Source organism: Eucalyptus grandis, chromosome 7, assembly GCF_016545825.1.
Source record: "Eucalyptus grandis isolate ANBG69807.140 chromosome 7, ASM1654582v1, whole genome shotgun sequence".
Lineage (NCBI taxonomy): Eukaryota > Viridiplantae > Streptophyta > Magnoliopsida > Myrtales > Myrtaceae > Eucalyptus > Eucalyptus grandis.
The window spans coordinates 44,617,254-44,640,450 of record NC_052618.1 but is presented as its reverse complement, the minus strand read 5'-3'; the positions used below and the strand labels follow the sequence as shown (position 1 = coordinate 44,640,450).

At 39.3% G+C, this 23,197-nt stretch overlaps 3 protein-coding genes and 1 pseudogene across 3 annotated transcripts; 3 read left to right on the top strand and 1 right to left on the bottom strand.

Moving 5' to 3' along the window:
- Positions 1-42: 42 nt before the first annotated feature.
- On the bottom strand, positions 43-2,085 carry LOC120295522 (loganic acid O-methyltransferase-like). Its single transcript, XM_039316735.1, has 3 exons — positions 1,867-2,085; positions 979-1,638; positions 43-686 (listed from the first exon to the last, which is right to left on the bottom strand). Exons 1-3 carry the CDS (start codon positions 1,963-1,965, stop codon positions 348-350), a joined length of 1,098 nt encoding a protein of 365 aa, XP_039172669.1. The 5' UTR covers positions 1,966-2,085; the 3' UTR covers positions 43-347.
- A 2,304-nt stretch (positions 2,086-4,389) lies between these two features.
- On the top strand, positions 4,390-8,832 carry LOC104455626 (annotated as a pseudogene).
- A 3,542-nt stretch (positions 8,833-12,374) lies between these two features.
- Positions 12,375-20,786, top strand: LOC104430467 (RNA-dependent RNA polymerase 1). Its single transcript, XM_039316662.1, has 5 exons — positions 12,375-12,522; positions 13,083-13,682; positions 15,299-17,196; positions 17,931-18,081; positions 19,821-20,786. Exons 2-5 carry the CDS (start codon positions 13,170-13,172, stop codon positions 20,697-20,699), a joined length of 3,441 nt encoding a protein of 1,146 aa, XP_039172596.1. The 5' UTR covers positions 12,375-12,522; positions 13,083-13,169; the 3' UTR covers positions 20,700-20,786.
- Positions 20,787-22,284: 1,498 nt separating this feature from the next.
- Positions 22,285-22,782, top strand: LOC120296168. The gene has a single exon (XM_039317846.1). It carries the CDS (start codon positions 22,285-22,287, stop codon positions 22,780-22,782), a length of 498 nt encoding a protein of 165 aa, XP_039173780.1.
- The last annotated feature ends 415 nt before the right edge of the window (positions 22,783-23,197 follow it).

Sequence of the window (23,197 nt, the reverse complement as noted above, 5' to 3'; positions counted from 1 at the left end):
GAATCAAAAAATTAGAATTATGTGCCAAAGCTACTCCATGTATGAGGACAAGCATCGTAATGCTGCTTGACTTTATTTCTTGATGAAGCACCTTCTTGGTGCACGTCATTGCGGAGGTGATGATTTCTTGCTTAACGAAGCTTCAAGAGTACCAAAAAGTTCAATACATTGATACTTCATCAAAAGTTGCAGTACAAGTACTGTAAAGATCATACCAGGACAAATGCTAAATATCCTCACCGTATTCAGATTTCAAGTGCCTTATATGGGACATATGAATTCGAAGAGGAAAGTAGATATCTGGAACTTTATTTGAAAAAAGTGCGGAGCCCACTCCCAGGTGCGCATTATTTGCGCTTCAGTATCGCTACCAGTTGGCTTCCTTGACGATATGCAGAGTTTAAACGGTCGGAAAATTCATTGGTTTTCTCGAGAAAACGATCAAACAGGTCGTCAATTATCTCGCTTCCAAAATGTTTGCTGATGATGCCTTCCATTCCAGCTCTTAAGTGCAGCATGCAAGCATGCCCTCCGAACGAGACATCGATCTTCGATCCAGGAGCTGCTAAATCCATCCTCTCTATGCTAAAGCACCCATTGCTCTCTACTAGTGCCGTCATCTCGTCAGGAGAGGGAGCGTACACTGGTAAATTGAATGAATCCACCTGAGCCTCACTTATTATACCCTGTAGAGAGTTACTTTCATCAAGTCATCTGTGCAACTCAATGGGATTGCTTTGAATATAAGTGAACTAACGATGGAATGAAAGCCTTAAGAAATCCGTTAAAGGGTCCACATGCATATGATAAACACATTAAGACATGCACAAATGAGACATGAACTATGGATTATCTATATTTTCGCTAAATTTAAATTTGTGAGACCTGTAAGTGAACTATGCTGATATACACTTGCACACATATTTAACTATTTTTGGTAAGAAAGAAAATTTTGCTGACAATGTTTCCAGTTTTTACCTCCTTTGCCATATCCATCAAGCTGAACCCCAAAAGGTCGAACATCACGCCCGATGGTACACGTGAATAAGGAATGCCATTAGCAATCCCGGGCATGACTAGAACCATGATGCCTCCACTCGCAATTTCCTCACCTCTAGCGTGCAGAAATGTCACCATGTCCTTTGCAAACTGAGATGTATAAGCATCGCTCACTTCGCGGGGAGCACTTGTGTAGTGAACTCTTCCCCTGTTAAATGCTGGGGAATTTGGATCAACCAATTCTTTAGGCACCTTGCAAAGCCATTGAAGCGCATAAGACGAATGCACGAAATGGAGGGACGCCTTGGGGAACAGTCGCCCATGGAAGGATCCTGGCACACCAGCTGCGTAGTACGGTCGGTCAGATGGCAGGGAAGCGAAGAGGGTGTTGAAATCATTGGACGCGTGGTCGTTGAACAGGACTTGGAAATCAGGCAGTTGGGAGGAGAGGCCTTGTGATTCGTACTTGCGTCGGACTGCCTCTATGATGTTTTGGACTGCAAGGAAGGTGTTTGGCCCGACCGAACAGCCTAAATCCGCGATCTGGAAAGTGGTCAGAGCAGGAGAAAATTGCTTTATGTCGAGCTTCTCTGCGATCACCTCGTTGATTGTCTCCCGGGCGACGTTTGTTGCCACTCTCTGCGATGCATGTCAGAGTAGCAAGTTCGATATTTGATGATTTGATACTTGTCTCGTTGAAACCATAAGGGGTCACAAGAGATGAACAACCGGAGAGTAGTTTCAAAAGCTGAATTCAGGCAAAGCTTAGCGAAAGACAGAACAATTAATTCTATCATTTAGCTCTATTCCATGAAATTTAAGAAATGGTTGCTTGGAAATGCATCTACTTAACATCAAATGAAGAACCTGGAAATTAGAGTTCTTGTTGTAGCTGAATGTGCCATCCCCACCGTTCATCGGGTACGATTCCATAACCGCCACCTCCTCCTTGCCGCTGCTGCTCATCTCTCTCTCTCTCTCTCTCGGCTAGTTAAGTTTTATGAGCTAGTGCTCTGGTTAAGTCCTCTTCTTTGTGTGCGTTTCATCTAAAGCCTTTACCATTATATATTCTCCGACTGTTGGCACAGCTATCATAGCCGAACGTGACGTTTCTTCAGTCCGCCCCATTGGCCTTCAGAGGTTCTCCTTGTTTGTCTTCAGTTGGAAGTCACCCTGCCTTCTTTGACTCTTGACATTTCTTTATCTCATGTCCGGCTATTCAAGGTTGCTTCGTAATATTTGACTTTTCAAAGCGGTGCGAGCGCGGGGAGCCTCGCCAAAGAAATATACTTGGTTAACCGTACCCTTAGCTTGGAAAATGGACTGTGAATCCCCAGCCACACATTTTGTGGACTCTATGAAAGAACACAAGCATCCAAACAAGACAAAATTCTCCCTCTCTCTCTTCGAAAATATGTGGGGGATTAATTATAATTTATATGAGGGTACGGTTTACTAAGCATATTCCAAACCAAAAAAAAAAAAAAGAAGAAAACGGAGAAGGAAAGCAAAATCAGGGCACGCTCTTTATCACGTCCGGCCGTCCGGGGTTGACCTCGTATGGGTGGTGGGACCCGAAAAAAAAAAGGAAAACAAAATAAAAAAAGAAAAAAGGAGAAGGAAAGCAGAAACAGGTCACGCTCGGTTTTAAAAGGGGCCGAGAGCTGCCGGGGGAGAGATAGAACAGAGAGAGAGAAAGAAAAATAGGGAAGAGACAAAGGGGATTTCATATGCGCATGCCAAACAAGCCAATTTAACTACGCAACGTAGCGCTTAAACCGCAAGTTTGACAATATCAGTACCTTTTATTGTTGGGTCGTAGACGACAAGATCATAGTACTAACACGTTTTTTGATTTTGTAAAACCTATGTATTGAGGTAAGGATATATATATATATATATATATATATATATATATATATACATATATATATGGAAGTGATGACATATTTGTTGTATAAAGCTGAATAAAATGCTTGATACTTTTGAGTTATTGGGGATGGTTCGATAAACTATTCTTGAAGGGTCATGCGTGCTATTTTGTACATTTGATTTATGAGATAACTCTTGTAAGATGATACGTTTTGGGTTTAAAAAACTACTTGTAATGTGAATTGGTAAATGATTAAGTGTTACATGACAACGAAACTTCGTATGAATCACCTTTAGAGCCTTATAGTCAAGAATTAAGTACTACATGGCAACTTAAGTCATGTGGGAGCCACCTCTAGGGTTTTGCACTTTTAACACGCGTAATAAAGAGCTAAGTATTGCATGATAATGTATTTGTGGGAGCCATCTAGGGCCATGTACCTTTGATATACATTGGGTAAGAACTAAGTACTACATGATAACGTAAAATTCGTGAGTCATTTTTGGAGTACTGAGTTAGATATTGAGCATGGAATGAACTATTGATATGAGATATGACGAGTTCAATTATTGAATTGAACCAATGATACATGTTTTGATTTTATAGATATGAAAGGGAAATGTTGCTTCTTAGAAGTTATATATTACTCATTGAGCTGTGGTTGTTCATTCTACTCATTCTTCATGTTTTTCAGGTCCCTCAGTTAACAGCAAATAGGACGAGAGTACTATTATGGGAAACTTTTGGGAGTCATGCTTTTGGGTATAGCTTAAGGAATAAGTGTATATTATTCTTTTAAGTTTGTTGGGAGAGTTTTGGTTGTACATATTCTTTGTGGTGGATTAAGGAAACTCTGATATTGTAACCAACCAGTTGGTTTATTTGATACGTAAATATGGTTGGAGATATATATTTTGATATCGGGTTGTTAGTTATATTTGAAGCTGCATCTTTCGTGGGGAAGGACGGCCACGTCATCCCCATATTTTTGTAATTTTGGGGCGTGACATCTTTTGGTATTAAAGTTTAAGTTTTAACTTTTATGAGTACATATTTCAAACAATGTGAGATCATATGATAGAATTTAGTGCTTAGGCTTTTAGATACTAAGATATAGTTTCATTCTTGGTTTCGGGTGACCATGTGTTCCAACTCAGAGACGCTTGCCTTACTTCATAGGAGTTGCAAAGGTAAGGGAGTTGCTACCCCCATACTAGAGATATGCCTCAAGCTTCTCGAGGTATAGCTTCAAGGAGGAGATTAGAGGACCAATTTGATGAGAGTCTCAACTTGCATGAAGCCAAGGAAAAGTCCCAAGAGTTGGTTCCTCCGACTAAGTTCATGTAGGCAATGCTTCACTAATATAGTCAAGTGAAATAATTAAGTGAAGATGGAGTAATTGGCTTATGCACATTCATCCAATTGAGAATGGCGGACCCATATAAGTTAAGCAAAATTGGATCCTTTCAAGGCCAACTGTTGGATTAGAAACATGGAGGAGATTTTCAGAGCCAAGAATGTTCGTGATGAACAAAAAGTCAACTTTGCCACTCGATGTTTTGAAGGCAAAGCTATTTGTTGGTGGGAAGGAACTAGACCGGCCTTCGAAGGTAATGATGTAGTCATTTCATGGAAGGATTTTAGTGAAGGTTTTAATGCATAGTTCTTTTCAGAGTCATTCCAAGTAAAGATAAGAAGTGACTTTGTCAATATATCTCAAGGTATCTCAACAATTATGTAATACGTGACCCATTTTAATCAATGAAGTAGATTTGAGGATGGTTTTGCGACTAGTGAAAGAGGTAAGGGTTAACACTTTCAATGCTACTTCAATTGGATATCTGTACTATGCTCATACCTTTTGAACTAACAATGTACAAAGATGTTTTGAATCGAGCGATTACAATCGAGCAAGACACATTGGAACATGGCATACAAGGAGTGCCTTAATTGAATAAAGACGATAATTGTTCATCTTCTCCGGTGGAGAAGCCAATCGGAGGTTGATGATCGCCAGCGAGGGGGTCACGCGCGCCGGCGACCGCCTGACCCTGGCGACCATCGCTGGACCTTAGGCGACGCCTAGGTCGCGCTACCCAGGCGACTGATGGCCTGAATTACGCGACCCATGCGGTCGTTTGAGGTCACGCAATTGTAGGCGACGATCGCCTGAGATTGGGCAGCCTAGGGTTGCTCGACCTCGGCGACCATTCGGGGGCTAGATCTGGCCATCTGACTACCAGATTCGGTGGTTCGGCCGCTAGATCCGGCGGTCCGATGGCCATACTTCAAAAAAAAAAAAAATACAATTTTTTTGTTTTTGTTTTTTAATTTAGGAACCACATTGTTGATTGGACCAAAATTCAGAGACCATTTGTGTCATTCACCCTTTTCTTTTAAACTTCTTTTGATGCTGATGTAGCATGAATAAGTAATTATTTGTAAAATTCAATGGTTTTGCAGAAACTGCTTACTGTTGTAGCTGTTGTTGAACTGAATATGATATCATCTTTTGTCACTTGCACAGAATGTCTAGTTGATCTAGTTTGCATATGATCATCTTGTCTGGGTACTGAGTTTTGCTGGCTGTGTCAAACAATTTCAGAAACTTAGGTTGTATTTGAAGAGATTAAGTGGAGTAGCTCAGCAGCAAGGCGGGATATCTAGTTCATTCTGTGGAACTGTAGAATCAAATATCAAGTTGGGTCCCCTGGGAAGATATGATATTCAAGCTTTGGCAGCCTCTGGTCAGATTTCTCCGCAGGCGTTAGCAGCACTGCAATCTGAGCTTTTGGGTCGACCAACAAGCAACCTAGTGTTACCGTCATTTGATCAGCCAACTCTCTTGCAAGCTTCCCTGCAGGGATCCAAGTGTCTTCCTGTTGAACATGGTGTGGCCTTTGGCCAGCCTCTGATTAAATGCCCATCTAATGTCTCCAAGCAGTATCAACAGTCCATTCTATCGAGTCAGGATGCACCTTCGGGATTTGGACCGTGGCAAGCTACTAGCCTTAGTACAGTTGGAAACAATAACATTGTTGCAGGGTCGAATATTCAGAGTAATAACACTTTGATGGATATATTTCAAAGACAACAGCAGTATCAGCAAAAGCAGCAATTACAGCAGCAGCAGCAGCAACAACAGCAACAGCAATAACTGCCACAACAGCCTCTCCTAGAGCCTAGCCGTTTAATTAATGTGCAACCATCTTGCCTTGTTGTTCCCCACTCATCAGCTGGTTTTCAAGCAGCGGGTAGTCCTGCTTCTGTGAACCAGAGTTCCACCTACAATAGAAGTGCCGTCATTGACTACAGTTTTCCATCATATCAAGGCAATTCTGCTTTAAATACTGGTCTGGTCTCAGATAAAGATCTAAAAACCTCTGGCGTACTTGGTGGCTACTCTGTACAAGGTTCCATTTCACTGACTTTGTCGTCTAGTTCAGCGAATGCTGACAGTAGCAATAGCTGTCCACTTCGGAATCCATCTGCAAAATATAACATCGTTGGACAAGCAGCGGGTGTTGTTTCTGATTTTTCCAATATCCAGGGTTCTTATGATGCTAAGTCAGGTGAAGCCATTGATCAAGGACTGCTAAAGAATCTAGGATTTGTTAGTAAGGGATCAGGCACCCCAAGCCTTTTCACAGTTGATGAATATGGACCACCGTTGAAACAAATATACAGTGGAAAAGTCCATCTGGAGAGTAGTGCAGGTAGAGTCAAACAAGAACCGAGCTTTGACTTTGTGGATGCAAAAGTGTCTATCCCAGTATTGGAACAACTTTCGTCGAATGATCTTATGAGCGTTTTCACTGAATAGGTAAAGTTTTTTTCTATTTTGTTATTCTTCTGTCCATTTCCTATGCGCATAATATTGTAAGAAATCATGACTTCTATATAAAGGTGCAAAACGGGTCTTAGACCCATATATGACCCATTTATGATTTAAATGGGTCATATATATGTCACTTGTTTTTTTGACAAAAAGTAGTTAAATGGGTTTAATAATTAAAGAATTTAATAGGTGGGTCTTAAGTGGGTCTTAAATGGGTTGGAATTAGAACTTATTTTCACCAAAAACCTCACAATCTCTCTTTTTAACTTTACAAAAAAAAAAAAAAAAAAAAAAATATATATATATATATATATATATATATATAAATCGAAATTATAATAATTTTTTTAATTATAATATTTTTTTTTTTTTTTTTTTTTTTTCACTGGCCAAGCGAGCCTTGAGCTCACTTGATCCGGTGAGGTGAAGGCTTTGCCGACGTCCGGTGAGGGGCGAGCTCGAGCTCGCCGGATCCGGCAAGGCAAAGGCCTCGCCGACGACGATCGGTGAGGCTCAAGCCTCGCCGATTTGGCGAGACTTGAGTTTGCCGGCGTTGGCGAGCCGGGCGAGCTCGAGGCTCACCTACGGCTGGCCGCCGCCATCGTCGTGGCCGGCCAAAGAAGAAGAAGAACAAGAAAGAAAAAAAAAAAAAAAATATATTTAAAAAAGAAAAAGAAAAAGAATTAAAAATTTATTTTTAAAAATATAAAATAATTAAAATTTGATTTTTTAAAAATAGTTATTTCAAAAATTATAAAAATTGTCCATTAAATTTGTGTAGTATAAAACTATTTTAGCAATACCATTTTTATATATATAAGAAATAAGCTTTCTTAAGTTTAGTTAAATAGGTCGGGTATAGGTCAAATTTTTTGTATTGCAATAAATGGGTTATAAACGGGTTAAATGGGTCGATTTGAGTCAGACCATTTATGACCCGACCCGACCCACCCATTTAACGGGTTTACTTCTACATAATGTTCTGTAGTCGTGTCTTTACTATTGTTCTGGAATCTCCACCTTCCCCTTCGACGTAGGACCTTGATCAATTTTGTTGCTATGTTATAGACAGCCTTCCAAGAATGTAAGCTGTCTCTGTGGGTGTTCCTGCATCCCTTTGTACTAATATCCACTGTCTCCCTGGACATAGTACCATGTCACCTTGATGGATTTTTGTTAACAAATTGCGGTTGATAACTTTGTCAAATATGGTCAGCGGTGAACTGGTTATGAGGTGGTGGTAAAATTGAATGAGTGTGCAAAATGATTGACCTTTTCAACAATTTTCTTAAAACAATGTTTTGCCAGCACGGTATGTATGAGAAACTGTGAGGGCTGTTCTCTGCATCTCTGCAGGCACTTGTTAAACTATGACTGCTGAATCGCGGCATGTCCAAGGAATTTCACACAGCAGTAGTTTCTTCATTGTGCTCCTACTTTAGTACAATTGGCATTATGTCTACTATATGCAAGCTGGGACTTGAAAGTCTCTACCTGTCATTTAATTCAATTGTATGAATTTGCAGTCAGTATTAGTTGAAACTTAATGCACATGATGGTCATGCATAATTATCTGATGACCTAAGCCTTGACCCTCTTTTACGATAACCGTAGTTACATGCAATTGCCTAACAAATTGCCCTTTTCACAGGATGCCTATGCTGTTTGATTGGTTTGGAGGCTCTGTTCCATTTGATCAAGAAGCACAGATTTATCCACTTCTCGGGGTGGGACGGATTCTGGTTCGAAACTGTAATGTTTTCTTCTAGAGACTTACTAATTGTTGCTGAACCGCGTGTATAAATGCATTTCATTAAACTTATGCACAGTTCCGAGGCGAAAATAATCTGTATGTAATATTTAGGGGCTTGGTTTCACTTCTCGGACTCACATTTGACTGATGTGTAGTCATTTGGACTAGGATGTTGATATCCATTTATTCATTATCACCACCTTCTTAAGCTGTGATACCGAAGCTGCTGCTGTCTTTCCTCAAGATGCAGAAAACTGTTTGTAACCTTTTGGTGCCTAGGCTGCTTTTGCCGCTGCGACACTCTGATGTGTAGTCATTTGGAATAGGATGTTGATATTTATTTATTGATTTCTCACTCGTTTTTCCCCCCGAGGAAGGGCGATTTTCTTCCTACTCTGAACTGAGGACATATTTGGTATGTGTGGGAAAATAAAAGTGGAATAGGAACTTATATTCAGCATGTTTAGTTACTTCCCTCATATATAATAACTAATTACATGACCGAATTACTAGCTATATAAATACTTCAATGGTTATTATTTTCTAGGGAAAAAGCCAAAAAAAAAAAAATCATACTATGCCAGTTTGACATTTATTCTTGACTTTTTTTGGTGATACCAAAAATTCCAAATTTATATCTATGGGGCCTAATTTGCCCTCCGTCTAAATTTTAAAAATCTGTCTACATGGACGTCGGATGATTTAAAATTTTTGACGGAAATATCGTTTGATGGAAATATCGTTTGATGGAACTTTAAAGGATGGTAAATGTGTTAGATAGGTACAAATTTAAATTTAAGGTAAATGTGTCATAGTGGATATAGTTGGGGTTTTTCGTGGGATTTTTTTTTTCTCTTTTTTCTATTGAATCTTATACTTGTGTAGTGAAATCTTTGTAGCACTTATGGAGAAGTTTCTGGCAATCTATATATGTGAAGTTGCTTTTCTCTAAATTACGTAAGCGTTGCTTATTAAAGATAAATAGACTTTCAATATTTCTGTCAAAACTTTACTAGGATGTGATTAGGTAGTAGTTCCGCAACTTTTCATTAGGAAAAATAAAGCATCGATAATTGAGTACGCCATTCTTATTTTTGTGCGTGACTAGTAAGGAGAAGGGTATGCATATGTCAAAAACTCATAATTATTTTCGCGAGATTAGCGATTTATCATGGGGACAAATAACTTTCATTCTCTAAATGGTTGACAACTTATTCATAGGAATTGGTGACTTTATGTGCTTGAAGAGTTAGTATGCATCAGTCGCTACTGATATTTTCATGGTCGGTAGATTTTCAATCAGACGAGTATCTTAGACACCATTTTTCATACGAAAAAAGTACCAATATATCATGTTGCCGATTAACTTGTTACATGATTAGTAACTTTTCCATAAATTGATTAGTTTTTGTTGAGAATATATGTCAAGTTTGAGTATGTAAAGATAGTTGATTTTCTAAGGTTCCATTCGTTTTGCGGAAAATGTGGTGTTTCTAGAAAATATTTTCCAAGAAAATGTAATTATTTTTTGGTGTTTGGATGAAACCTGAAAATGAAATAGAAAATATTTTTCGTTGTTCGGTAAAGAAAATATTTTTCTACATATACTCTTTTTCATTTATTTTATTTTTTAAAATGTATTTTCATAATATTTAAAAATTGATTTTAAATTTTTAAAATCTATTATTCATTTTTTTTTTTTTTTTTTCTTTGTTTTCTATTTCCTTCTTTCTTGGCCGGTTGTAGGCACCGGTGAGTCTCGAGCTTGCCGACAAGCACAAGGCTTGTTGCTCCCCAGATTGGCGAGCGTGAGCGTCAAGCTCGAGGCTCACCGATTGATGAGTGCGAGCTTGAGATCGATGAGCTCGAGGTTCGCCTAACAACAACCGATGACTAGTCAAGAAAGATGTAGATGGGAAACAAAGAAAAGAAAAAGAAAAAAAGAAAAAAAAGAAAAGAAATAGAAAAGAAAAAGGAAAATAAATAACTCGAATAAAAAAAGAAAAAGAAAATTAAAAAATAATTCGAATAAAAAAGAAAAGAAGAAGAGGAAAAGGGAGGAGAAGGTGAGGATTTGTAGAGTTGAGAGATAAGAGAGATCATGTGAGGAAAATGTTTTTTACTTTTCAAAAATGGAAAATATTTTCTCCTAGTTTAGAAAACTTTTTTCTTTTTATGGAAAAAAATTTCCCCAAGAAATTCATTTTTCGTGGAACGAACGTTGGAAAATTCAAAAACGTTTTCCAGAAATTATTTTCTGCGAAATGAATGGAACCTTAATTTGGTTAGGTTTTCTAGCTTTAGTAGTGTCTCTTATTTTGGAAAGAAATATCATGTATATATAGGAGATGGAAATTCTACCTTTATATACACAATAGATGAAGTGTTAAGATTTTTTTTTTTTTTTATGTACATTTTTTGAGTGAATTTTCCATATGAGATTACGATATGATACTTGAGGCTTCACTTTGTTTATAATTAATGCTTGGGAAACACTTAAGTAATTGAAAGACAGTAAAATTTATACTCCCTAGATTCATAGTAGATTTTATGGTAGTTAATTTTCTCACCGGGTAGGTATTGACAATTGAAATGAGCCACGTAAATCTCTGGTGACTAATTGTTCACTGTTCATTTCTATGGTAATTTTTTGTTCCTCCAAGTGCAAGATCCGTTAGTTTCACAACATTTTTCTTAAGAATAAGTAACTTTCGACTCATCAATAATTAGTAACTAACTTTTCATATAGAACACTTTTAACCCATTATGAATTGCACACTGTGTAGTATTATTTTATTTATTTATTTATTTATTATAGTTTGGAATTTTTCATAAATATGTACTTTGATAACTTAAAAACTTATCTATCAATAAAAATCTGAAAACAAAACTCTTGTATGGTATAATATGAGATTCGAATTGCTACCGCTCGATGAGAAGGATAGGAGGGTCGACCCTTGCCCGCGCACGGGCTAGTAGAAGTTGTGTCAATGGTGGAGGGGTGACATGGTCCCTACACATGCCATCCTCATGAAATCTTCTTTCGATCCTCTTAAATTGATCCCACATTATCTCAAGATGTTAAGAGTAAGTTGTAAAAGTGTTATCTAACAGATTAAATAAGTTAAAATTCTTCAATGACAGAACGGGACGAAAGATCTTGAGCTTGATCTGAAGTGTCGTGATTTAGAGAAACTAATCAATGGGTCTTGATTAGAGTCTAATTAACCTCACTGGGACATCAAACAAGGCAACAAGGTTTTGGGATTGTTAATAAGTTCTATTGCAAATTTAATTTAGGTGGACCTCGTTAGGATACACATGTGAGTTTTATTAAAGAAATTTCATATCAGAGAACTGATGTAGTATATAGTAGTTAATATATCTTGATTGGCTCATAACCCATTAGTTTAAGCTTTTGAGTAAATATGGGTCTAATTGAATATATTGATGGGCTTGTACTTGAGCTCTTTCTTGGTGATTTCTCTAAGTGAAGGTATTGGGATTATGCTGCCCACTCCCAACAAATGATATTAAATCCTATGGTAGTGGTTTTTGGATAGGATCGAGTCCTCGTCGGAATGTCACCAGTGGAAAGGGCAAAAAAAGAAAAAGAAAAAAAAGAGGGTTGGAGAACCAGTGGCCTACCGACACGTGGGCGGTACGGTATACTCTCTCGTCGTGGGTCCCGAGGCCAATTGCTTCCTTAACTTGACGAGCACGTTGGCTCATGCAGAGCCGTCGCCACCTTCGCATTCGTCACCAGGAATGGCCCGCGAAGCGGAGGGAATCCTGGCTTTTCTACTCTCACTCTCCCTCCTATCGTTGCGGAGCAGTGACGGAGAGAATGACTGAGACTAGTGCAATGCAGTGGCATCTTGCAGCGGGGGGTTGTTGACTGAGAGAGGTTGACTCGGAGTTAGACGACGAACGAGACGCTTTCCCTTCTCTCCGCCACTCTCCTTTTCTACTCCCTCTCCCTTTCTCTCTCTCTCTCTCTCTCTCTCTCGAGCACCGCTGAGACAGACCATTCCTTCCCCGCTGTGCCAGCTCTTCCGGGTAACCGCGCTTCTTCTTCTACTACTTCTACTTCTTCTTGTCAGTCGAGCTTGGGTTTTCGATGATCGCCGTTTTCTCCCGCTGTGACTCGACATCATGTTCGAGAGTGCGAACTCCGTGCGGCTGTCTCTTATGATCGTGCGTGGATCTCGCGGTTTTGCGTGACTGCTTCACGGAGTGAGATGGTGCACGTTGAGAAGGGGTCTTAAGTACCGTGAAGGATTCGTGATTATTAGCACGTGACGTGAGTCTCTTTAGGAAGGCAACTTCATTATCTGGAATTAGAATCCATCGCTGTCGTGCGTCCGGTATGGTTGCCTGAACTTGTAGGCTGTTCTGATGTTTTTTTCCGGGTGCCAGTCGCTCTTTCCCTTAAGGTGTACAATGCTGATTGATCCCGTTGCGCCTGTATATAGTTTTTCTGAGTGCTTTTCAAATAGCAGTGATCAAGCATTCATTTTGATAATCGATCACTAAGATGATCCGTGGTAGTTTGAGGCAACCATTACTTTATGTAAGTTCTCATGTTTCCTGTCTAATGGCCCAACTTGTTTTTGAAGGACCCTAGGCTGCAGACGCTGCTCTGTCACTGCTGGTGACCTCCTCGATACGGTGTAACAGAGCGCTATAAAGTTCTCGTCAGTAGAATGGGTAAGACTATACTCGTACGCGGATTCTCTTCATTAGTGACGAATGATACAGTCAGGAAATTCCTGGAGCAAAAGACCGGGAAAGATACTGTTGACGCCATCAAGGTTAGACCAAACAAACGTGAGGATGGATCCCATGCTTATGTCCAGTTTATCGACCCTGAATATGCTGAGTCGATTATTTCATCGGCTAGTCAAGGTTGGTGGTATCAGTGTTCTTGTTTGACTGTATGCAAGGCTAATTACGATATTATGCAGAAGCCAAGAACCCTTTGGCATTCGATGGAAGGTATAGCTCTGCATTTTGGCTGTCAGGTATCAGCTAAAAGGTTCTCTAGACTGTGGACAGGGGCGAATGTCACTGTGAATTTCGGAACGAAGCGGAGAAAATTCTGCTTTTTTGTGTCTCATTTCGATGCGGACTATAAGCTCGAGTTATCCTACGAAAACATCTGGCAGATGGAGCTACACCGTCCGAGAGGCCGTGGGGCAATGCATCTCGTGATTCAGGTGAGTGAACTTCATTCAGATCACGGGACTAATTTACACTAATATCGTGATTTATCCTCCGATGCATAATTGGTTTTTACATTTGATCAGACATCGCCTTGTGTGCAACCTCCTAATTCTAATGAACGTTAAAATTCTGATTTTCGGCTCTCTGAATGGGGTTGTTTCAGGCTCCCAGTAGTTACTTTTTGTTTAAATTTTATTGTATTTTCCAGACCTTAACAGAGAAATGGCAGGCAAACTCTCAAACATTTTTGGTGGGCTCTGGTTGGGACTAGGAAAAGGGGTTCCGGTTTGGCCTCGTCTTATCAATTGGGATTCAGGGGGTCATTGGGATAGGTTGCTATCAGAAATCGTAAAATTTGTGTATTCAATGAATCAAGTTCTGAACATGAAAATTTGTGCAATCAAATTTTAGCCATTTTGAAAAATATCCAGTCACGTTTCCTCTAAAATACATACCTGATAGCTTGGGATAGGCTGCCAAATAAGAGAAATAAAGAACGTTATAGCTAGGAGGGCTTGATTGCGCCAATTGAAAAGTTTATCACCTGATTACATTTTGTACACAAGATTTATGACTTTCAATACCATTTCCGTAAATGATAGTGTTGTGGAAGCAAGCAATTGAATAGTAAATAGACAGAATTGAAAAATAAATAGGATGCTAGATTTATGTGGTTCGGTTTGGTAATCTACGTCCATGATGAGAGTAGCAAAAAATTACATTATAGATTAAGTGATATAGCAGAGAAAACAGCCATACTCGAGTTGTTCAAACACATTCAATATTTTTAGTTGTCAATTACACCTAATAACTCATACAATGTTTAGTCATACAATTTCTCATGATATAAACTCTTGAATTAGGAAAGTTTCCTTTTTAGTTTCAAACTCAAGATATATTTTCAACAAATAATTTCCTAATTAAAACTCTCAGCATTTTAAGGACTTACTAACGCACGGTTAAAATCACAAGAAGACACGATAGTGTTTTTGTAAACTTCTTAAAGAATAAAGCTTGGAGGTTTATGATCATAATCTTTCATGAGGCTGTTGTTTCTTGATTTTGGGAATCCTGCATCTTGTTATATTAAAAAGTTCCAATCTTCTAAGGCTACGAGTTAATGCTAGATGAAGACTCTTGTCTGATCCGTGTATTATTAGTTGATCTTAACAAACTTCGGGGTCATGGCAAGGTTGGTTAAGCAGGAGGCTAAGCAGGGTACAGAAGTTCCCTCCGGTAATAGAGATTAAATTTCATCTATGCTGATCATATTCTGGCATCTGGTTAATTCAGAACTTACAAATGTTTTAGAGCCTCTGCAAAGTTAGAGTTTATAACTTTATACTTTTGGCGTAGTGGAAAATTTTCCATGGACGTTCACATACTGATAGACATCATGAATTTTCCTTTATGTAGAGCCAGCTTTCAGGGCTCCAGCCCTTTTTGGATTCTCTATAAGAAAACTCTCACTTTCACTGAGATAAAGAGGCCCAGTCCTCATCTTTTTTCTTATGCTTGCACAACCATGCATGCTTTTCTACATGGTATGCTTCTTATGATAGAGGAGGACCTGATAAATTTCTGTAACTTTTGTTCTCGTGGATGTTAGCTGTATGGGGCTCCTTGTATTCATAAAAAAGTTGTTCAGCATTCGGAATCGGAGAATATCTGGGGCAGTCCTCTCTACAACTTTTTCAAAGATGGTTCTGATGACCAGTGGGTTAGAGCGACTGATTTTACTTCATTGGCTTGCATTGGACAGTCATGTGCTGTCTGTTTAGAGATTCCTCGGGAATGCACGGTTCCAGATTTTCATGAAAACTTTGTCAATTATAAGGAAACCGATGGAACATTGTATATGGAAGTTGGTTCTCCTTTCTCCTCCAGTGCGGATCTGGTTCCAATCGTAGGCCCTCCCAGGGAACTTGACTTGCCGTATGAGATTGTCTTTAAGATCAATTTGTTAGTTCAGAATGGCTGTCTAGCAGGACCTTGTCTTGATTCTTTATTTTATCGAATGGTTGATACACGGAGGATAGACATGGACATGATCCTAGATGCCTTAGACAAACTGTTCCATATGAAAGAATGTTGTTATGAACCCTCAGAGTGGCTGATTAAGCAGTACAAGAAATATCTCACCTCCCGGCATTCTACGAAACTGTCTTCAATAACGTTAGATGCTGGCTTGGTTTATGTACATAGGGTGCAAATAACACCGTGCAGGGTGTATTTTTTTGGTCCAGAAATTAATGTCTCAAATCATGTATTGCGGAGATATTCTCAGTACATTGACAATTTTATCCGCATTTCTTTTGTGGATGAGAACTTGGAAAAAATGCATTCAACTGATTTATCTCCTCACACTGGTTCGAGACATGGAAGGACGGATATATATGAAAGGATCCTTTCTATACTCAAGAATGGCATAAGAATAGGTGATAAGGAGTTTGAATTTCTTGCCTTCTCATCCAGTCAGTTACGCGAAAATTCTGCTTGGATGTTTGCTCCAACAAATGGTACAACTGCTGCAACTATCAGGGCAAAGATGGGTGAATTCAGAAAAATAAGAAATGTTGCAAGATATGCCGCAAGATTCGGCCAATCCTTTAGTTCATCTACTGAAACTCTCAATGTAGATAGACATGAAGTTGAAGTCATTCCGGATGTTAAAGTCAAATCACATGTTGAGGATAAATATTATAACTTCTCTGACGGAATCGGGAAAATATCTGAAAATTTCGCTCGGAAAGTTGCAAGAAAATGTGGCTTCAACGGCTATACTCCTTCAGCATTTCAAATTCGCTATGGCGGATACAAAGGTGTTGTAGCTGTTGATCCGACATCCTCTGTTAAACTGTCACTCAGAGAGAGCATGTCCAAGTATGAATCGAATGAGACAAAGCTAAATGTCTTGGCGTGGAGCAAATATCAGCCTCTCTTTCTGAATCGCCAGTTAATCACTCTTCTCTCAACGCTTGGCGTTCCAGATCACGTGTTTGAGAAAAAACAAAGAAATGCTGTAGATCAGCTAAATGCTATTTTAGTTGATCCCTTACGAGCACAAGAGGCTCTAGATTTAATGTCCCCTGGCGAGAATGGTAACATTCTCAAAGAAATGCTAAAGTGTGGTTATGAGCCTGATGCTGAGCCATTTCTATCGATGATGCTGCGAACATTCAGAGCTGCAAAATTGTTTCTTTTACGGACAAAAACAAAGATATTTCTTCCTGAAGGAAGATACATGATGGGATGCCTTGATGAGACCCGAACTTTACAATATGGTCAGGTGTTTGTGCAGTATTCTGGTAGAAGGAAAAAACAGATGTGGGATGAGTCAATCATTTTCATAAGTTCCGACTCAGATCAAACTGTTGTACAGGGAAATGTAGTTGTTGCGAGGAATCCTTGCTTACATCCCGGTGATGTTCGTGTTCTAACTGCCGTAGATGTGCCAGCTTTACGTCATATGGTGGATTGTGTTGTTTTTCCACAAAAAGGAAAAAGGTATGACTCGAACATGCCTTGTTATTGGCTTACAATGACCGTAGTTGCACTGGCACTTGTCAAGGATCTATCCTGGGCTTGTTTTTGCTTTTGGTTGTGGATCTTTGACTATTGTTTTGATTTGGGTTCGATCATAGTAATAAGGTCTAAAATTTCTGATATTATGTTTGTATTAGGTCTGAAATAAATGGTCGGATGTGTAACCCAATTTAATCTTTTCCTCATTTTCCATAGCCAAGGATGATTTTGACAGTTCTTTAGAAATAGTTTTGGCCTGCTTTTCTATCACCTCTGAGTTTTGAGAATAAATGCTCAAATGTTTATCCAGTGGGACCTGATGGCTAGATTTGAACTCTTGTTAATCTTTCTCCTGGTGTCTCTTTCTTGAATGTGGTTTGAGTTCACTGATCCGAGGCTGATGAGTAAATTTTGTGTCCAACCTTGCTAAGAAGCATCCTCTATGTTGTCTATGCTTCTGATAGTTCTGGTTCTGGATAAATCCCGTTAGTTTTTCCCCTAAATTCTACTAGCTATAAAAGTAGAGGCAAGAAATTCCTTCCCCATAATTTGGGTTAACTTTTCTACTTTTAATCCTCCCTAACACACTGTTAGTTGATAAAAGTAGAAAGCAAAACATGATATTGATCTGCACTTATTTTGATTCTCATCTCAGACAATTTCTCTTTCTTAATGCATACTCTCTTAATGCATCTTACACTTTTTGCACAAAATAGGCCGCATCCCAGTGAGTGTTCAGGGGGTGATTTGGATGGAGATGGTTACTTCGTCTCCTGGGACTCAGAATTAGTTCCACCTCTCCAGAGCGAACCTATGGATTACACACCTGCCCCGATTGAACAGTTGGATCACGATGTCACTATTGAGGTAATGCTTTTCCTGAGCATTTTCAGGGAATTCTATACCCTGTAATAACTTTTTTTCTGGTACCATGAAACTTATATAACAGATTACAGTTATAGTAGGAAATACATCTAGCATCCATTATCTTCACATTGTCTTTCTTTTCATTCGACTTGGCTTGTCCAACATGATGCTTGGATTGCATTTCATCCTCGCGGAGGAATTAGGCGTGTGAGCATCATGTCATGTCAACCCTGCTATGTTCTTTTGTTTTCTCGCCGGTTCCTTCTGCTTCTAAATCTGTGTGCTTCTCTTTCTTCCTACCCTGGGTTGGAAGAACCCCTAAGTTTGCACCTTTGGCAAGCAGATGATAGCTTAAAAGAAAGATTACTTACTAATCATACAGTTGAGTATAACTGGGCTCATTGATTCAACCATTACGTTGATAGGATTCATAAAGCCGAACCATACATCTTCTGTCCTAAAAGCTAAACGCCAAATTTTCGGTCACAACTTCAGACGCCACTTTAAACAAAGTGATAAACATTTGTAGGGAAACAAAAAGCGATTATGGTAAATAATGAAGCTTTAGATGCTGTGGTGTTATCTAGATGGCTAGGCAACAACGGAAATATCGATCATCTAAAATTGGAGGTACCGTACATCGGTCCATTCAATTTCCTTATTGCGAAGAAACTCTTCCAGAGAACAGAGATTCATCATGATAACTCATCCTTGCTTTTGGGGGAAAAGGGCTGGGGCTCATACTTTGGTGTTGGCTATTTGCTTGTTTTAACTGTGGCTTCACTTAATTTGGGTTTGTATGGAGGTTATCATTTACGATGGTGATGTATGGGTTTGTACGGAAAATAATCTTTAGATCTTTATAATAAGATTTTGTTCCAACGCAAATCTACAAGTAAAATTTCGGGATAATTATCCATTAGTTCTAAATCTATTATATTTTGCCAATGTAGTCCCAAACCTTTGCGCAAAATTTCAATATAGTTCCTCTAGCCAATTGCCGCTAGAAATTGCTAAGGTGGAGTCCAATCATCACTGGTTTTCCTATATAACATGCTAACGTGGACAATTTGTGAATCGTGACATCAGCTATTTTGGGCGGCAATTGGCCATAAGGAATAAAAGTGTGATTTTGCACAAACGTTTAGAACTACATCGACAAAGTTGGAAAATTTAAAACTGAATCGAAATCCATACATTAGGTTTAGGATTTAATTGGTAATTATTCCTAGAACTTGGCCTCGATACTTGATTGTACCTTCTTGACGTTGGATTTGGGACCTGCTCTTCACTGCTGTTGAGAATTTTTTTTTTTTTGTTCAAGTGTAGTCATTATTAGGCTATACTTTCCCATGCATATTCGCTTTTACTAAGATGGGTGTATACATTATTCTTTTGCTATGCGGAACATTTCCTTTTCATGATGATGAAATGAACGGATTATTGGGAAACATTGGGAATGCTGGAACAGGAAATGGTCAACATGTACCTTGAATTACTTACGAGAAGAGTATATCCCAGCGTACCTTTGTTTTCATAAGGTAATCGATGATCAAATATGTGGGAGATCGATAAGTTTGCCTGTCTACCTTTATTTTGTAAGGTAATCGATAATCGATTATGCGGGAGATGAATGAGTTGCATCCAGTTTGAAATTCACTCCTTGACTTCTCTAGTAATGCTTCGTGGATGTAGGGGTTAATTCAACTCTTTTTGTGGTGGTGCTGTTGCTTAAACAGGAAGTGGAAGAGTATTTTGTAAAATTCATGCTTAATGACAGCCTTGGAATTATTGCCGACTCCCACACCGCGTTTGCAGATAGTAAGCCTGGAAAGGCCATGAGCCCTAAATGTTTAGAGCTTGCCAGACTTTTCTCTATTGCTGTCGACTTTCCAAAAACTGGCGTACCTGCTGTGATACCTCCTAATCTGTATGCCAAAGAATGCCCAGACTTCATGGAGAAGCCTGACAAGTCCAGCTACCCATCCAATAACGTGATCGGAAAGCTTTTCCGGGAAGTCAAAGAGTTAGCATATGCATCAAGCTCTATTCGGAAGTTCACGCTGGAAATGGCGAGGCAATCTTATGACCCAGAGATGGAAGTGGACGGATTTGAGGAATATGTCGACGACGCTTTCTATCACAAGGGTAATTATGATTACAAGCTGGGTAATATGATGGAGTACTATGGGATTAACACAGAGGCCGAAATACTTAGTGGCTGCATAATGAAAATGTCCAAATCTTTCACCAAGAGGAGGGACGCTGACAGCATTACTAGGGCTGTAAAATCCCTGAGAAAGGAAGCTCGGAACTGGTTTAATGATAAGGGAAGTGGTTCAGATTCTGAGGCTGTCGATGAATATGCAAAAGCATCTGCTTGGTATCATGTCACATATCACCCGAGTTACTGGGGTTGCTATAACGAGGGTCTGAATCGAGATCATTATCTTAGCTTTCCTTGGTGTGTATATGATAAACTGATCCAAATTAAGAAGAAAAGCTTGAATAACATTCTTGAAGACCACTTAAGTAGGATAACTGATAATATGTCCACTCTTGAAGACCACTTAACCCGTGGATTGTACCTGACAAATTCCACTCAGATATTTTCTTAGTTGGAGGGAGCGGAGTTATTGTGTTTTTGTGCCTTCTGCAATGTTTTGGCAACGTTACTCCTAGACTCCTGCTTTTATTTAGCAAAGCTTGAATAACATTCTGGCTGCTATTTGTGCGCGCATTACATCTTTTACTACATGATGGTAATGCCTGAAGGCTGTTCACGGTTTACAGTCTCTCTGAACGGGACTTTCCATGGTCTCACAATAAACGTTGCGTACCCCGTAAATTTCCGTGAATGACAGTTATTCTTCCATGACATAGGTTCCTCCGATTCCTAATGCAGGGGGATTTGAACGTTATAACATTTCTGTAATTTCAGATGACAGCCCTAGTCCAGATGATGCTGCATCATATTTAGTTTGTCGTGGAATTTGAGAATAATATTATGCTCTTGCAATGTGATGTTGGAAAATTTTGCAGCAGTTTGTGATCACGGGAACGGTACACTCTGTAGTAGCACATAGGAGATTTTTTTTTTTTTTTTTATAGTCGAAACGGCACATAGGAGATTAGCATTACATTGAAATTTGTAGTTTGAAAAATAGCTTCCAGTCAAGTAATCATTGCCACACCCCAAAACCACAAAAATAATGGGGATAACACGGCTGCCCTTCCACACGAAAAACATAGCCTCAAATATAACCAACAACCTGATATCAATATATATAAATCAACACGCTGGTCATAACATCAGAATTTTTATAAATCCACCTAAAAGAACAACTAGCAACAAAACTCAGTCAACTCAACAACTATATGCACCACTTTCTTAATCCATACCCAAAAATAGAACTCCCAAAAGTTTCCCCATATCAAAGTCACGATCAATATCGTCACTATCCTCAATATCGTCGGTGCTCTTGCTCTACTCACCGCTAACCGAGGAACTTGAAAAAATTAAAGGACGAGTGGAATGAGCAACAATAGCTCAGTGAGTAGTACATATCTTCTAAGTAGATCGAGCAACCACTATGCATGTATACAAAGTAATGCCAAACTTCATAACTCGAACCCAATATATAAAATACATATTGAATCATATAAGAGTTATTTCTTATTGTCAAAACTTTATACTAATATGAAAAACTCATTTAAATCACCATCACAATTCAAGTATCAATGATCAAGTCTATTGAATAATTTTCGTCAAATATCACATATTAACTAATCTATTGCTCAATACTTTACTATGGTCACATCACAACGCTTGGTGATAAGGTGACCAAGATTACCCCCTTGGCAAGGTCTCTACCTACAAAGCCGAGTGGCTTAGCCCAGAAAGATATCCTAAACTTGGTATGCATACCCCAAAAACCCCCCACTGGATTCATAGTTATATTGAGCATAAACAACTATCCTCCAATATCAGAAATCCAATCTAGAAATCAATATCTTAAACCAAGCAAATAACATTTTGCAACATAGCCCATCATCCATTTCCTATCCATTTCTCAAATCATCATAAACTTTCCATAAATCAGTTGTAAAGCAATTTCATATATATTACTTCACGAACTTTGTGAGATTCGAAATACCCTCTTCTCTCTAGCTCGGGGTAAAGCCCCAGGCTTGGATGGGTTCATGGCAGAATTCTTCAAGGAGAACTGGGATTTGGTAGGGCATTTGGTTACAACAACCGTAGGGGACTTCTTTGCCTCTGGGAGACTCTTGAAGGAGGTCAACAATACCATTTTGGTTTTGGTGCCCAAGGTTCCGAATGCATCTTCCGTTGATGATTACAGGCTTATTGCTTGTTGCAATACTATTTACAAGCTTATTACTAAGGTGATGGCGAATAGGATTGTTGCAGTGTTGAAGGATCTTATTAGCCCGTCTCAAAGTGCGTTTGTTAAAGGACGTCGTATTAGGGATAATATCCTTTTGGCCCAAGAGCTCTTTTCCAGCTTCCATCTTCAGCCGTATACTCCTAAGTGTGCTATTAAAGTGGACTTCAGGAAGGCTTATGATACAGTTGATTGGCGGTTCCTTGAGCGTGTTCTTCTCGCATTTTGCTTCCTTGATCGATTGGTGCAGCTCATCATGACGTGTGTTCGCACTCCTGGTTCTCGATTGCTTTGAATGGGGAGCTTCATGGGTTTTTTCCTAGTGGCCGTGGCCTACGGCAGGATGATCCCATGTCTCCTTATTTATTCACCTTGGTTATGGAGGTGTTTTATGGTATTCTTGATAGAAGCTCATAACAATTGGGGTTCAGGTTCTTTTGGAGGTGCAAACCTACCTCTTTGTCGCACCTCTTTTTGCAGATGATGTCTTCCTCTTTTTGCTTCTTAAGGAAGGCCTTCAAACTTTTTCCTCATGGAGTGGCTTGCAGCTGAATTCTAGGAAAAGCGAGGTTTTCTTCTCGGGAGGCTCGCCTTCCCTTAAAAACCAAATCCTCCTAGAGCTTGGCTTTCAAGAAGGGTCTTTGCCAGTTCGTTACCTCGGTGTCCCGATTATCACGAGCAGGCTGGGAAAAGCCGATTGTGCCGACCTG

Excerpts from the sequence above, each read along its gene's own strand:
- LOC120295522 (XM_039316735.1), bottom strand. The coding sequence starts at position 1,965 with ATGAGCAGCAGCGGCAAGGAGGAGGTGGCGGTTATGGAATCGTACCCG. Across the intron at positions 1,639-1,866 it reads ACAAGAACTCTAATTTCCAG|AGAGTGGCAACAAACGTCGC; the intron begins GTTCTTCATTTG and ends CATGCATCGCAG. Across the intron at positions 687-978 it reads TGATGGATATGGCAAAGGAG|GGTATAATAAGTGAGGCTCA; the intron begins GTAAAAACTGGA and ends AACTCTCTACAG.
- LOC120296168 (XM_039317846.1), top strand. The coding sequence starts at position 22,285 with ATGGCAGAATTCTTCAAGGAGAACTGGGATTTGGTAGGGCATTTGGTT.
- LOC104430467 (XM_039316662.1), top strand. The coding sequence starts at position 13,170 with ATGGGTAAGACTATACTCGTACGCGGATTCTCTTCATTAGTGACGAAT. Across the intron at positions 13,683-15,298 it reads CAATGCATCTCGTGATTCAG|CTGTATGGGGCTCCTTGTAT; the intron begins GTGAGTGAACTT and ends CGTGGATGTTAG. Across the intron at positions 17,197-17,930 it reads TTTCCACAAAAAGGAAAAAG|GCCGCATCCCAGTGAGTGTT; the intron begins GTATGACTCGAA and ends TGCACAAAATAG.